The sequence below is a fragment of the Dendropsophus ebraccatus genome, chromosome 1 (assembly GCF_027789765.1).
Source record: "Dendropsophus ebraccatus isolate aDenEbr1 chromosome 1, aDenEbr1.pat, whole genome shotgun sequence".
Lineage (NCBI taxonomy): Eukaryota > Metazoa > Chordata > Amphibia > Anura > Hylidae > Dendropsophus > Dendropsophus ebraccatus.
The window spans coordinates 86,649,973-86,666,752 of record NC_091454.1 but is presented as its reverse complement, the minus strand read 5'-3'; the positions used below and the strand labels follow the sequence as shown (position 1 = coordinate 86,666,752).

At 44.8% G+C, this 16,780-nt stretch overlaps 1 protein-coding gene across 3 annotated transcripts in view; it reads left to right on the top strand.

Moving 5' to 3' along the window:
• The window catches only part of NR2C1 (nuclear receptor subfamily 2 group C member 1), a 41,764-nt gene that overhangs the window by 14,682 nt on the left and 10,302 nt on the right, over positions 1–16,780 (top strand). For 2 of the 3 annotated variants that reach the window (XM_069974270.1, XM_069974274.1), the window contains exons 3-11: positions 3,338–3,448; positions 8,534–8,764; positions 9,032–9,116; positions 10,023–10,202; positions 11,424–11,571; positions 12,044–12,131; positions 14,269–14,456; positions 15,100–15,253; positions 15,776–15,897. In XM_069974270.1, the coding sequence (XP_069830371.1) occupies positions 3,338–3,448; positions 8,534–8,764; positions 9,032–9,116; positions 10,023–10,202; positions 11,424–11,571; positions 12,044–12,131; positions 14,269–14,456; positions 15,100–15,253; positions 15,776–15,897 (1,307 nt within the window). The remainder of the gene's footprint in view (positions 1–3,337; positions 3,449–8,533; positions 8,765–9,031; positions 9,117–10,022; positions 10,203–11,423; positions 11,572–12,043; positions 12,132–14,268; positions 14,457–15,099; positions 15,254–15,775; positions 15,898–16,780) is intronic. The other variant, XM_069974279.1, reaches the window with a different exon arrangement.

Genomic DNA, 16,780 nt, shown 5'->3' with positions numbered 1-16,780 from the left:
TGACAGGGAAGCTGGCAGGATTCTTCGTGGCGGAATTCCGCCAGTTTTGCTCTGCGTGCACAGAGCCTTAAAATGAGTCAACTGAGTAACCAGGCGGTAGGGAAAGTAAATTGTATGCTGGGCTGTATAGCTAAAGTGATCCCGCTAAACAGAGCTCTAGTGAGACCACGTCTGGAATACTGTGTCCAGTTCTGGAGACCCCACCTAAAAAAGGTTCTTGATAAAACAGAAGGGGTCCAAAGAAGGGCTACAAAAATGGTGCAGGGTGTTAGGCATAAAACATATCAGGAAAGACTTAAGGATTTGAATCTGTATAGTCTGGAGGGAAGAAGAGAAAGGGGGGACATGATCAAAACCTTTAAGTATGTTAAAGGACTAATTTTCAGTATGGCAGTGTTTTCTTTTTTTCTTTAAACTGTACACAAGAACAAAAGGACACAGTGAGAGGTTAGTTGGGGAAAAGATCAGAAGCAATGTGAGAAAATATTACTTTACTGAAAGAGTAGTAGATGCTTGTAATAAACTACAGCAGATGTGGTTGGTAAATCTACAATAACAGAATTTAAACATTGCTAGGATACACATATATCTATCCTAAGATCATAAGGCAAATACTAAAAGGGCAGACTAGATGGACCCAGTGGTCTTTTTCTGCTGACAGTCTTCTATGTTTCTTTCTTCACTTTGCTTCTTTGTAAGGCTCCGTTCACACGGAGTAATACTGGTGGAATTCCGCGGCAGAATGAACATGTCCATTCTTCAGCCTGAAGAGAGGAGGCACACAAGCTTCCCATAGACTCTCAATAAAGCTGGCGGGATTCCACGGCAGAGAATTCTACCAGTTTTGCTCCGTGTGAACGGAGCCTAATGTAGTAGGCCTTGCCTTGCTAATGAACATATAAGAATTGAAGGGGTGCTGGAAAACAGCCTTGTGAGTAAAGAACTTGAGTGAGTACTTTGCCTAGTAAAACCTATTACAACTATTTCTTAAAGGGGTTTTCCAGCGCTACAAAAACATGGCCACTTTTCCCCCTACTCTTGTCTCCAGTTCAGGTGTGGTTTGCGATTAAGCTCCATTTACTTCCATGGAACTGAGTTTCAAAACCCCCCCCACAGTAGGGTGAAAGTGGCCATGTTTTTGTAGCGCTGGATATCCACTTTAAAATTGCTTGTACTATTGATTTCTTCAAACTTGAAATGACAGTTACACTTTAAGGTTACAAACACACTTGCCGGATCTGCAGCGAGTCTCCTTGCTGCGTTTTTGCAGGGAGACTCGCTGCAGATCCCGGCCCTATACTTTCAATAGCAGAGAAACTCGCAGCAGGGATGTACATCCCTGCTGCGATTTTGTCTGCAGCCCGCCCCATTAACCCCCCGGCCGCTGGACATTATACATTACCCGGTCCCCGTTCCTGCTTGCTTCGGGGCTCCCGGTGTCTTCACGGCCCGCCCGGCAAATCAGTGCGCTGTGGCGGGGCAGCGCACTGATTGGCCAGGCGGAACGTGCCAGGAGCCCCTGAAGCAAGCAGGAGCCGGGATCAGGTAATGTATATCGCCCCCAGCCCCCGGCCGCACGATCGCCCCCAGCCCTGCAGCCCCCGGCCGCATGATCGCCCCCGGCCGCATGATCGCCCCCGGCCGCATGATCGCCCCCGGCCGCATGATCGCCCCCGGCCGCATGATCGCCCCCGGCCGCATGATCGCCCCCGGCCGCATGATCGCCCCCGGCCGCATGATCGCCCCCGGCCGCATGATCGCCCCCGGCCGCACGATCGCCCCGCAGCCCCCGGCCGCACGATCGCCCCCAGCCCCCGGCCGCACGATTGCCCGCAGCCCCCGGCCGCACGATTGCCCCCAGCCCCGCAGCCCCCGGCCGCACGATCGCCCCCAGCGGGCGATCGTGCAGCCGGGGGCTGGGGGCTGCGGGCGATCATGCGGCCGGGGCTGGGGGCGATCGTGCGGCCGGGGGCTGCGGGGCTTGGGGCGATCGTGCGGCCGGGGACTGCGGGGCTGGGGGCGATCGTGCGGCCGGGGCCGGGGGCGATTGTGCGGCCGGGGGCTGCGGGGCTGGGGGCGATCGTGCGGCCGGGGGCTGGGGGCGATCGTGCGGCCGGGGGCTGGGGGCGATCGTGCAGCCGGGGGCTGGGGGCTGCGGGCGATCATGCGGCCGGGGCTGGGGGCGATCGTGCGGCCGGGGGCTGGGGGCGATCGTGCGGCCGGGGGCGATCGTGCGGCCGGGGGCTGGGGGCGATCGTGCGGCCGGGGGCGATCGTGCGGCCGGGGGCGATCGTGCGGCCGGGGGCGATCGTGCGGCCGGGGGCTGCGGCGCTGGGGGCGATCGTGTGGCCGGGGGCTGCGGGGCTGGGGCCGATCGTGCGGCCGGGGGCTGCGGGGCTGGGGGCGATCGTGCGGCCGGGGGCTGCGGGGCTGGGGGCGATCGTGGGGCTGGGGGCGATCGTGGGGCTGGGGGCGATCGTGGGGCTGGGGGCGATCATGCGGCCGGGGGCTGGGGGCGATCGGGGCTGCAGGGGGGCGGGCAGGATATACATTACCTGATCCCGGCTCCTGCTTGCTTCAGCGGCTCCCGGCACGTTCCGCCCGGCCAATCAGTGCGCTGCCCCGCCGCAGCGCACTGATTGGCCAGGCGGGCCGTGAACACACCGGGAGCCCCGAAGCAAGCAGGAACGGGGACCGGGTAATGTATAATGTCCGGCGGCCGGGGGAATAATGGGGCGGGCTGCAGACAACATCGCAGCAGGGATGTACATCCCTGCTGCGAGTTTCTCTGCTATTGAAAGTATAGGGCCGGGATCTGCAGCGAGTCTCCCTGCAAAAACGCAGCAAGGAGACTCGCTGCAGATCCGGCAAGTGTGTTTGTAACCTAAATATAAAGAACTGATAACCCCTTTTAAGTATTACTGTTGTTACAAAAAAAGACATTTCAAAAGTTTTGATTGGTGCCGACCATGTGTCACATGGTAAGATGACCTCCTAATGAAAGTCTATGGGGCATATCTTTTCACACTGACACAGAGGGGGAAGCAGACTGCGCAGCAGCAAGGTCCTTTCCCAGCTCATTCTCAAGTTCGGTACAGGTCTCAACACTCTGACCCAGACTGATCAAAACTTTTGCCAAGTCTCTCTGACACGTCAAAAGTTTTTTGTAATGACAAGTACACTTTATTTGCTAAAGTGTTACTAAAATAAATACAAAATCTATTATTTTGCATATCAACTACTAGAGACTGTCACATTTCCTGATCTGTAAGGAGTTCACATTTTCTGTTGAGTTTTGTCTTAATAACATAATATAACTAACTTAATGTATTGTTAGCTTTCTCGAACACAGACAGAAGTAACACATACAGCATTGGTGGACGGAAATACCCAAAGGATACAGCTTATCCCGTCAGACTCCAGTGTTTCCATACCTCATCGTATACAGGTTTGTTTAGTAGTATTTGTTGGTTTAGTACAGTGTACTTGGTTTTACTGGAATCTCCAGAAAAATTGTGCAAGCAGTATAACTTTTAAGACAACAGGGAGTAGGAAATTGAGTGCTGGAGAGTGAGGATAGGTAATATCTTTCCTGTACCCTTCAATATTAACACTATCAACTCTGTTCTCTTTAAGCTATTGCCCCATACTTTCTGGTCTAAATACAGGAGGAAACTGATCATAGTTTTAAGCTATTGCCCCATACTTTCTGGTCTAAATACAGGAGGAAACTGATCATAGTTTAAAGGGAACCAATCAGCCCGTTTGAGCTGCTATGGTTCCCTTGAGCATTGTATAAAGCACCTGGAGCTGCCCCGGCACGTACCATCCGCGGCCCCAGCAGGTGCTTTATAACGGAGAAAATGACTTTTATTCCCCGGCTCGTGACTAGATACGAGCGGGGAAGTAGTCATGGTGGGCGGCTCCCCACTCCTATCTAGTCACTGCACTCTGCCTGTCAGCGCGCTCGGTGGGATGATTGACAGGCAGAGAGGCCAGTAACTGACCTCTCTGCCTGTCAATCATCCCCTCTGAGCGCGCTGACAGGCAGAGCGCAGTGACTAGATACGAGCGGAGAGCCGCCCACCATGACTACTTCCCCGCTCGTATCTAGTCACGAGCCGGGGAATAAAAGTCATTTTCTCCGTTATAAAGCACCTGCTGCGGCCGTGGCCGGTACGTGCCGGGGCCGCTCCAAGTGCTTTATACAATGCTCAAGGGAACCATATCAGCTCAAATGGGCTGATTGGTTCCCTTTAAAGGGAACCTGTCACCCCCGCACCTGGGGCAGAACCCACCTAACCCCTAATAGATTCCCCCATACTAACACCCTTGTGCCAGCCCCGCCGTAGAGAAATCGCCACCTGCACGCTCAGTGTGCAAAGTAGAAGAGATAAGTCCGATGTCCATAGAAAATCACTGCACCATATTCTTCAAATTTGCTTATTGAGCATGCAGACGAGCAGGTAACACTTTCTCTGTGGCGGGACTGGCATAAGGACCGGGGGGGAGGGGGTAGGTATGGTTGAGGGGTGGAGGGTCGGGAGGGTTTCGCCCCAGCTGCAGGGGACACAGGTTCCCTTCAATAATTAGGTCCTTTACTGTTTATTTTTTGTCATAACAGTGGGTATTGCCATATGTTCTTCTGACTCCCCTAGTGAGCACTTTTATATTTTATAATTTCTTGTTATCTTTTCCTTGTTTGATCTCTTTCCCAAAGGTTTTTATCAGTTGACTTTGAGTGTTAAGACCACAACCAATCAGAAGAACAAGCAGGAATATACAGGGGCTGCCAAGCACTTCTTTCCCCATTCTGTGTTTTAAGGGAACCAGTCAGCACAGCTGCACGTGGTTTTGGGGGATCCCGGCTACGTGGGCTTTATGTGCTTCATCTGCGGTAAAATTTATTTTAATACCACACGTGAGGAGGAGACAAAGAGCTGTGACCCAAGTCACAGCCCAGTGCACAGGGTTAAAATTCATTTTACTGCACATGAAGTTTACGGAGCCCGAATCCCCCGGCAACACTCGAAAGCCACCTGCGAGGTGCATGGAGCCGTTCTTGGAGCCCATTTAGCACAAATGTGCTGATTGGTTTCCTTTTAACCCTTTAAGGACAGAGCAAATTTCGATTTTTGCGTTTTCGGTTTTTCCTCCTTGTGCATAAAAGGCCATAGCGCTTGCATTTTTCCACCTAGAGACCCACATGAGCCCTTATTTTTTGCGTCACTAATTGTACTTTGCAATGACAGGCTGAATTTTTCCATAAAGTACACTGCGAAACCAGAAAATTTTTTTAAGTGTGGTGAAATTGAAAAAAAAAACGCATTTTGTTTATTTGGGGGAAATGTGTTTTTACGCCATTCGCCCTGGGGTAAAACTGACTTGTTATATATGTTCCTCAAGTCGTTACGATTAAAACGATATGTAACATGTATAACTTATATTGTATCGGATGGCCTGTAAAAAATTTAAACCATTGTCAACAAATATACAACACTTAAAATCGCTCCATTCCCAGGCTTATAGCGCTTTTATCCTTTGGTCTATGGGGCTGTGCGAGGTGTCATTTTTTGCGCCATGATGTGTTCTTTCTATCGGTACCTTGATTGCGCATATACGACTTTTTGATCGCTTTTTATTACAATTTTTCTGGATTTGATGCGACCAAAAATGCGCAATTTTGCACTTTGGGATTTTTTTGCGCTGACGCCATTTACCGTGCGAGATCAGGAATGTGATTAATTAATAGATCGGGCGATTACGCACGCGGCGATAGCAAACATGTTTGTTTATGTATTTATTTATTTACTTTTATTTATAACCTGGGAAAAGGGGGGTGATTCAGACTTTTATTAGGGGAGGGGGCTTTTTACTATTAACAACACTTTTTTTTTTACTTTTACACTTATACTAGAAGCCCCCATGGGGGACTTCTAGTATAAGTGCTTTGATCTCTCATTGAGATCTCTGCAGCATAGATATGCTGCAGAGATCCATGAGATAGGCACTCGTTTACTTCCGGCTGCTGCAGCCGGAAGTAAACGAGTGCCGAGTCGGGGACGGCGCCATCTTGGAGCGGTCCCCGGCCGGCTTCATTTGCGGAGATCGCTCCTCCGGGACAACATCCCGGAGGAGCGATCTCCCCACTAGACACCAGGGATGACGCTGCGTCCGGTAATCGGATGCAGCTGTCAACTTTGACAGCTGCATCCGATTACTGTATTAGCGGGCACGGCGATCGGACCGTGCCCGCTAATACCTACGGTCCCGGGCTACACGCGGCCCCGCTCTGAACTCCCTTACCGGCATCAGGGCGTAAATTTACGCCCGATGTCGTTAAGGGGTTAAAGAGTCACTGTTGTGAAATTTTTTTTTTTTGCAGAAATCAATAGTCCAGGTGATTTTTAAGAAACTTTGTAATTGGGTTTATTAGCTGAAAAATGAATTTTTATCATGAAAAAGCAGTTTGAAGCTCTCCCCCTGTCTTCATTGTTCTCCTATGGAGAGAGGGAAATAAAACACCAAAACAGGACAACAAAGAGTTAATCTACAAATACATCACCAGCTATCTCCTCTGACAGTCACACAGACCTCTCTGACCTCTGATTACAGCTGTCACCCAGCTCCTTGTTTGTGTAATCCTTTGTTCTCAGGTCTCTGCTGCCTAACTCCCTCCTCTATCCTCCCCCTCCCCTCTCTATAGAACAGACAGGTTGTGTCTGATGCAACAAGTCACAATTTCCTGATGATTTTTTGCAGTGGATGACAGTAAGGAGAGGTGGGGGGACCTGGGAAAAGTCTTTTTTAATGCAGATAATGGCATATTTGCCTAATAAACTCAATTACAAAGTTTCTTAAAATCGCCTGGACTATTGATTTCTGCAAAAAAAAAATTCACGACACTGACTCTTTAACCCTTTGAGGACCAGGCCCAAAATGACCCAGTGGACCGCGCAAATTTTGATCTTAGTGTTTCCGTTTTTCCCTCCTCCCCTTCTAAGAGCTCTAGCACTCTCAGTTTTTTATCTACAAGGCCATGTAATGGCTTATTTGTTACAGGAATAGTTGTACTTTGTAATGGCGTCATTCATTTTACCATAACATGTATGATGGAATTCCAAATATATTATTTATGAAGATATAAATTGGTGAAATCGCAAAAAAGAATGCAATATGGTAACGTTTGGGGGGTTCCTGTGTCTACGTAATGCACTATATGGTAACAGCGACATGATACAATTATTCTATAGGTCAGCCCGAACACAACCATATGCAGGTTACACAGATTCTCTAATGTTATAGATTTTTTTTTAAATGAAATCCTTTTTTTTGGCAATTAATTATAAATAAAATGGGACTATTGTGACGCTTATAACGGTTTTATTTTTTCACCTACGGGGCTGTATGGGGTGTCATTTTTTCCGCCATGATCTCTAGTTTTTATTAATGCCATATTTGTGACGATCGGACGTTTTGATCACTTTTTATACATTTTTTTAAATATATAATGTAACATAAAATCGGTAATCCGCGCACTTTTTTCCCTCTTTTCGTGCACGCCGTTTACCGTTCGCAATGACGCTTGTTATATTTTAATAGATCGGACAATTACGCACGCTACGGTATATTATATGTTTATTTGTTTATTTATTTTATATGTTTTATTTATATAATGGGAAAGGGGGGTGATTTCAACTTTTATTGTGGGAGGGGTTTTGGGGTTGTGTGTTAGTGTTTTTAACTTTTTTTTTTTTTTACACATTTGAAGTCCCTTTGGGGGACTTTTACATCCAGTACTTGGATTTTTACACTGATCATTGCTATGCCATAGGCATAGCATTGATCAGTGTTATCGGCGATCTGCTCATTGAGCCTGCCTGTGCAGGCTTAGTGCAGCAGATCGCCGATCGGACCGCACGGAGGCAGGTGAGAGACCTCCGGCGGTCCGTTTTACCGATCGGGACCCCCGCAGTCACACTGCGGGGGTCCCGATCGGTAAGTGACAGGGGACTCCCCCTGTCACTTACACTTAAACGCCGCGGTGGCACCGCGATCGCAGCGTTTAAGGAGTTAATGACACGCGGCAGCGCGATCGCTGCAGCGTGTCATTACCGGTGAGGTCCCGGCTGCTGATTGCAGCCGGCCCCCACCTGCTATGAAGCGCGCTCCGCTCCGGAGCACGCTTCATAGCGGGAGAAACACCCAGGGCGTACAGTTACGCCCTAGGTCGTCTGGGGACAGACTTCCATGGCGTAACTATACGCCCTGGGTCGTCTAGGGGTTAAGTGAGAAAGAGAGTCCCATTGAGTTGCATTATCCGTTATCTCAGTTGTTTGACGTGAAGCTGCATGCGCTTAGTGCTGACTTCTCCTGGCTTGCTGTCCTGTTTGGTCGTAGTCTGAACACTCACACCCCAATTGACGAAAACTTTTTTGATATGTCTACATGAGAGATGGGGAGTTTTTTTTCTAATGATAGTAAAGATTTAATAAATCTGATATTGATAAATCTTTTTGATGTACATTTTTAGTTTGTCACAGATCAGCAGACAGGTCAGAAAATCCAAATTGTTACAGCAGTTGATCAAAGTGGGACAAGCAAAAGGTTTATCTTGACCAATAATGACACCTCATCTCCAAATAAAGTGATCCTTGCAAGACAAGACAGCAGTCAAGGCAAGGTTTACCTAACAACTCCTGATGCCGCTGGTGTCAACCAACTATTTATCTCAAGCCCTGATGTTTCTACACAGCACATTCAGGTAAAAAATTGCTCTTCCATATGCTCTGAAAATCACAATTATTGTACTTGTTATTCTCCTTCTCCACAATTTCCAAGAATAATTTTTTTAGACACTGAAACTATTTTCTTAAATCAAAAGAAATGATTAAAAATTGTTTGAATTCTTTTGATGGAAAGACACTTAAATTGGACACTTTTTATTGATCATTTTTTATGGTAAACGAAAGGTTTAGTCACCTTCTAGGGTATAATAAGATGTTTGTGTTTCATCTGTTTGATACTATAGATATTGTCAGATGCCCAGTGCATAGACCAGAATTTAAACAAACCAGTAGTGGATCTGTGTGTGGTCTGTGGGGATAAAGCATCAGGTATGTATGATAACTGTAATTTTACATCTAGTTGATATGAATTAAACTTTACCCTTCCACAACCAAGTGCCTGAATGTCGACATTCCCTTGTAATGACACATTTTAAGGGGGATATTCCTTTTTATTTATTTTTTTAACGATTTTCAGTGTAAAATAGAAACAGTACAGTAAAACTGCAAATGGAAATTAGCACTGTGCACATTGTTGCTGTATTTCTAATAGTCACCATTTTTGTAGCACACATACTGTCTTTAGATTGTCAATGAACACCCAGCACCCCTATACAAACATTTGCATAGTTTGCTTAAGAGAATATAGTGGCATGGCTAAGAAGGCAAAAGAAGTGATGAATTAGAGTATGACTCTTGGCTAGCTGATAACAATATCAACTCCTTAAAGATCCATGATGATAGGGGATGAAGTCATTTAGGGGGTACAGAGAGGCTTAAGAAGTGGGACGCAGCTATTACCTGGCACACAGCAGTCCTCCATGCCATCTAATTAACCATTTTAATCCCGTTAAGAAGCCTTCATTGCTGGTCCACTGGGGGGATCTTCTTCCCGCGATATGATTGTGGGAAGTTGTTCGGTTATACTAACTGCCTCTGGCTTCACTGATTGAAAAATGAAGTGTGTCAGTGTAAAGTGCAATTGATCTAGCAAAAAATAAGACCCTTAATTGGTCTGTAAGTGAAAAAATGCAAGCGCTATGGCCTTTTAGGCACAAGGGGAATAACTAAGTGCTAAACTGGAAATTGGCTGTGGGTTAAGATTCTAGCAGCACAGAGCAATTGGCTGCTAGAATATGAATATAAGTATTGTATTGTGCAAATAATGTGCGATGTTTGTGTAGTAGTTACTTATGTGGGTATGGTCATTGTTACTGTTCTCCTGATTTCTTCCAGGGCGTCATTATGGGGCAGTAACATGTGAAGGCTGCAAAGGTTTCTTTAAAAGAAGTATTAGGAAAAACTTGGTTTATACATGCAGAGGATCAAAAGATTGTGTAATTAACAAACACTACCGCAACAGATGTCAGTACTGTCGACTTCAGAGGTGTATAGCACTTGGGATGAAGCAAGATTGTAAGTGTCCATTTATACTAATTCACCCTGCCTGTCAGATCTATCATAGACCACTAATCTAATGTATTATGACATGTACTCTGCATGCATGGTGTAGGTTCTATCTTTTCCTATTGGCCCCATTCACAAATGCAATTTTGTTAGAACTAACATGCATTTATACGTATGGCAAACCCAATAACTTTTGAACTATTCTCTGCACTGCCATTGCCCACAGAGTGTACAGATGCAGCATAGTGGCAAAGTAGCTGCAGGGTCCAAACCAACCAAGGGCATCTGCATGATGATATAATTTTCTCTCTGCGTCTGGTTTTCTCCTATACTCCAAACATATTAGTAGGTCTATTGGCCTTATTGCACGATTAGAGAAACGAGATTATGAGCCCCCTTTGGAACAAGGATTGATGTGTTTCATGACAGTCTCAGTATAGTGCTGTGAAATATGATAGAGCTACAGTATGTAAGCACATAAATAAAATTATGGTTTACATATCTTCCCTTATTTTAGTTTTAATTCTAGAGTGCTCTGGTGATCAGTGCAATCTCTAGGAAGCAGGACTTGACTACCTGGGAAATGTCCACCTTATTTGAGGTTTTACAATTTGTTTAAACCGACTCTGTACCCACAATCGCTTGTACCTTCAGATAGCTGCTTTTAATCAAAGATCTGTCCTGGGGTCCGTTCAGCAGGTGATGCAGTTATTGTCCTAAAAAAACTACTTTTAAACTGGCAACTCTGTGCCCAACGTCCGGGTCTTAGAATGTGTATGTATTAGGCTGGCACAACCTCTCTGTCCCTCCTCCCTGCCCTCCTCATCATTAGGAATGCCCCAGGCAGATTGTCTCCTATTCTCCTATTCCTCAGTTAAGGCACCTGTGCAATGTTAAGACAGGAGAAAATGTTTCAGTGGCATTAATAGTGATGAAGAGGGTGGGGAGGATGGACGGAGGGGTGGTACAAAGTAAGGGCACAGATACTCTAAGCCCCAGCCGTTGGGCACGGGGCTGCAAGTTTAAAAAATTTTTTTTTAGGACAATAACTGCATCACCTGCCGAACGGACCCCAGGACAGATCTTGGATTAAAAGCAGCTATCTGAAGGTACAAGTGGTTTGGGAGGGGGGGGGGGGCAAATTGTGGGTACAGAGTCGCTTTAAGCTTATACAGTGTTGAATGATTGCATTATTTTACCAATAATTTAATGTCTCCTAAATCTTTGCAGCAGTGCAGTGTGAAAGAAAACCTATAGAGGTCGCTAGGGAAAAATCATCAAACTGTGCAGCATCCACCGAAAAAATCTACATTAGAAAAGATTTGCGAAGTCCACTTGCTGCAACAACAACATTTGTAACTGATAATAAACCCGTAAGGTGAGCCTGGCCCTGTGTCAGATGCTGTGTATGGTTTTGGTAAAAGCCATCTGTACATACATCTCTTTGTGTTGGTGTTTATAATGTCGAACTTACCATTAAGATTTTGACATCTGCTTTATATTTAGTTGGAAATTTGGAATTGAGGCTAGGGCTACACTGCAATGTCTGGCTGTGAGGCATAATATTGCAGTGTTGTAACAATGATTGTGGCTGCACAGATCCAGTAGGTTTGTATTTCTGCCAACTGTTACATTGTGGTAACCTGTGGGCTGCAATGTGACCCCTTATTATTATTTATTATTATTTATTATTATTATTATTATTATTAGTTGCCACGTAGCAGCACAACATACAATGTCTCTGGGCTAAATGTTGCCGTGTAGCCCTAGCCTTACAATATTACACAGTTTCCAAAGCATGCGTTCATATCCTTTCCTGTTGTCAAGTAAACCATTTTGTTTTTTGCCAGGTCAAACAATTTGTTGGATTCTGGAATGCTGGTGAATATACAGTCTTCTGGAATTAAAACAGAGCCAATGTTAATAACACATGAAAAGGTAAATCATCTGATTAAGTAGGAAAAGCTAAATGGATCTCAAAGAGGGGAGAGGTGTTTCTTTCCTCTGATCAAATCATTGCAGTTGTTGTTTTTTTTTTTTTTTTTTTTTTTTTTTTTTTTTTTTTTAGAGCTTTCTGAAAAAGAATGAGCAGCTTTAAGTAATAATGTCAAACCCCTCCACCACCACTCCTCTCGCTTCATTTCATCAGTGATCATTGTGACCTAGGTGGGACTTCACAGCAGCTGGGCTCCATCTTACTGCTGAAGACAGGAAGCCCAACTGCTGTGAAGCTCCGCCTAGGTGACACTGTCCACCCATGATTTTAGAGCAGGAAAATAATGGGGGAAGATTTGTCAGAATTGGAAAGCGTCTAAAATTCTTTATGGGGTTATTTAATGTTTGAGGAAACAAACAAACAAAACATACCTTTTTTTCACAGAAATAGCACGACCATTGTCCTAAGTTTGTGTGTGGTATTACAGATGTGTGATCAATCATTTTCTTTTGACTGGGGGTAAACTGGTCTTTACTGGTGATAGGAGGTGTTAGGAAGAGTTCAACTTGATTGTGTCCCCGTTCACAAGACGGTTGGTGCTACTAACGGTCAGACGTCTAGCCCCCCCCCCCCCCCCCCCCCCCCCCATGGAATACCCCCTTAACTACCCTCGTTAGCACTATAACAATTTTAAAATGAAAAAGGATGTAAGGAATGTATTCAGGTGCCTTATTTTATACTAATTTTCCATGGACTTAGGCTTTAAAAACATGAACTTGGGACCTTTTGGCCCCTAAATATAAAGAATTAGGATCTAGATGATATTTACAGGTTACCAAAATAAAATCAACCATCGAACGAAAGAAAGCTATTACACTAGCATTCTTCTGACTGACTGCAGCCTTTAGGCCAGGGGTGGGTGGGGGGGAACCTTTTTTCTGTCAAGGGCTATTCGGGCACTAATAAAATCACTCAACCTTATACTGTGAAGTAGCGTGGGTTGGTCAGCACCTGGGGCAAGCCAAAGTATTGTTCCCCTAATGCCCCTGCTATAGTAGTTAACCCTTTGTGATGCCCCTGATACCTGATGTGACTCCTTGGTGATGCCCAGTAGCCAGAGTTAACCCCAAGTGATGCCCCTCATAGCTGTAGTTAACCCCTTATTGATGTCCCTGGTAGTATAACTAACCCTCAGTGATGTCCCTGGTAGCTGCTCATAACCCCCAATGATGCCCTTGGTAACCATAGTGGACCCCCCCCAGTGATGTCCCTGGTAGTCTAACCCCCAGTGAGGTCCCTTGTAGTCCTAGTTAACCCCCCAGTAATGCCTCTGGTAGTCCTAGTTAACCCCCCAGTAATGCCTCTGGTAGTCCTAGTTAACCCCCCAGTAATGCCTCTGGTAGTCCTAGTTAACCCCCCAGTAATGCCTCTGGTAGTCCTAGTTAACCCCCCAGTAATGCCTCTGGTAGTCCTAGTTAACCCCCCAGTAATGCCTCTGGTAGTCCTAGTTAACCCCCTATTGTCTGTACCAAATAAAAAAAATAAACATCCCGCTCACCTTTCCTCCGCTCCCATGCTGCCCAGGTCCTCTTCTCTAGAGTCTATGTCAGTCTTCTCCTGCAGACGGAGCGCAATAAAAGGATGTCATCGCGCGCAGCCCGCAGAAGAAAGAAGACATGCGCCGCTCTGGTAGGGAAGCATACCCCTGTGTCTGGCGGCCGTTGCATTCACTGACACTCCTGCCCAACCAGAGTGGCGCACGTCACAGGAGAGCTGCAGGCCACATCAGGAGGTCTCAGGGACAGATGCAGCCCACAGGCTGGTGGTTCCCCACCCCTGCTTTAGGCTGCGTTTCCATGTTGTAGAAACAGCCACACCATGTGAATGGCCATTATTGATCATGATCATTATTTCCGTCCGTAGCTAGTGTTAAACTATGGCCGTTCACACGGAATTAACATTGTTTATACAGCATGTTAACATAGCCTTACATTGAACTGCGGACTATTGTACTTATAGAATCTTGCAAGAATCAAAATGGGCAAGATTTGAAAGCATACATTTTATCATGATAGTAAACGCTTAATTGAGCAGTTTGATTTGTATTTTTTTTTTTGTCTGATGCTCTTTGTTGTTCAGCAGGTTGAAGCCTGTCAGGGCGATTTAAGCACTTTGGCCAATGTTGTTACATCGCTTGCAAATTTCAACAAGTCAAAAGAAATGTCTCAGCCTAGCACAGAATTGTCTATTGTTGAAAGTTTAAGCAATGGTGATGCATCCCTCTCTGAACTTCCACAGGATAACAAGTCCCACAATGAAGTCACCAGGTAGTAATTGTTTTCTTATAGGGTAAGCATAAGTTGAAATAGCAGCTTTGCACTTGACTTTATTGAATGGTCGAGTAGTTTGGATGGAGGGGACATGTCTGGTGAAATAGGACACAAAGATCTTAGATCCAGTTGGCAAAATATACAACATTTTGAAGCTGTCAGTCCCAGGCATAACCGACATGGACGTGGTTATTGGTGGATTTTGTCTGTTGGTAATAAAACAGTGGGCATTGGATATATACAGATATCCCGTAAAAATAAAAAAGAATACTTACCTGCTGTTCCATTTTTTTTCTTTTTTTGTAAAACAGTCACAGATCTCAGGGAGACCAGCTAAAGAAAACACTAGGCTGCTAGTAAAAGCACTGAACACAGTAAAACCTAGGTGAATTTTTGCCCCCTCTTAAATGAGACTCCGATCACTATATTTGATAGGCAAATTAACTTGCCAGTGACTACTTTCTTCCTTTTATTGTTGAGGCTTAGCTTACGCAGTGTTTCAAGGCAATTTTTGCAATACATTGATGCCATCATCCTGAATTCTTTCTGTATAAAAGAAGAGGTTTATATCTAATTGTAGTTCATTACAGATTACAGTCATAAACTATGTTTTTCTTACACAAAGTATTTTATTTTTCAGAGCCTTTGATACGCTAGCAAAAGCTCTTAACCCATCTGAAAGCTCTTCACAGGACTCAACAGAAAACATTGAATCTAGCTCCAGTCTCTTCCAAGACATTGGAGTTGTTGAAATGGAAGGACCTCTTCTTAGTGATTCCCATATATCCTTCAAGGTAGGGTTTAAAAATCCATTCCCTGAGTGCCCTTTTATATGCATTTACTGGAAACCATATTATAACTTGTTCATCTTCACCTAAAGAGCACATGTATTAGTATATACAGTTTTGGTAGCTTAGACTATTTTGGCTTTACATATGGTTTGCCCTCAGTTCCATATTTAATCTGAGTGGTTACAATTATACCTTATCTTGGTGCTGTATGTCATATATCTTTATTCTTCACTGTAAAACCTTTGAGCTGTCAGACATGTCTATGATTTGTATCGTAATGTGCAAGTTGACAGATGAGCCTAACGTTCAGTTAGAGGCATACTAAAAATGTCATATTAAGTTTGTCCTCCTACGACATCAGGGCCAGCTTTGTTTAGAAAGTATAAAATAGATTGTCATTTATGGAAAAATACAATTATAGGGCTCTTGTATATGCAAAATATCTACTTATTTTTCATTAATTTCTCTTTTAAGCCTTGTATACAAATGCATTTTTCTAAAATGTAGAACACTGTGTTTTCTTAGCTAACTATGCCTTCCCCAATGCCTGAATACTTGAATGTGCACTATATTTGTGAATCGGCATCACGGCTGTTGTTCCTGTCCATGCACTGGGCCCGTTCCATTCCTTCTTTCCAAGCTCTTGGGTGAGTATAAAGTTTAAATAAAAGCTGCATTGATTTGACAGATTATATATATTTTATGTGAGTTGCTGTAAATTTTGGCCGACAGAGAGGTGTATAAAATTACACAGAAGGAGGCAACGCAGATTATAAATGCTGTTAAGCCTCAAAAGAGGAAGAAATGGCAAATTCTTTTACGGAGGGGAATAAAAACCTCTTCAGATATATTAGTAACAGGAAGAAGAAAAAACTGCAGCATTACAAAATAAGTAATAGGGAGAATATGTCTATTGATATAAGGTGGTCGATGACCATATGAATAGCTACTTCTGCTCAGTGTGGAAAGTACTTATGAAAAAAGAAGGAATGGTCAAAATGCTAAAATTCCAGATTTACGAACGTTACCTCTGTAATGTCTACAAATTATGGACGATCCTATAGACTTCTATTAGGGATTCTTAAAATCACAGACGTGTAAATAGGGCCATAGAAAACCAGAGAACCATACTTTATCCGTAATTGCGCATCTACAATTAGGGACAAAAAATATAGATGTGTGCATGATGCCTTAGGGTTCAGTTCCGGTGTTTTCAGAGGCTGATGTTTCAGAGGAATTTGCCCATTTAAAGTTGAATGAGGCCTTTGGTCCAAAATTCTGATCTGTGATTGCTGTCCCCTAAGTGATCTGAATAACTAATCATTGCTAACAGGAAATGTTCCTGATTGAAGAATGGCCAATGTTATACCCACCACAAGAAGGGTAGTGTAGAAGAGGCCAGTAACTACAGGCCTAATCTTATTGATTTCTTTGATTATGTCACAGAAGTGCTGGATGAAGGTGATGCCGTGGATATCACCTATCTGGACTCCAGAAAAGCCTTTGATACAGGTCGCCATAAAGAGCTGA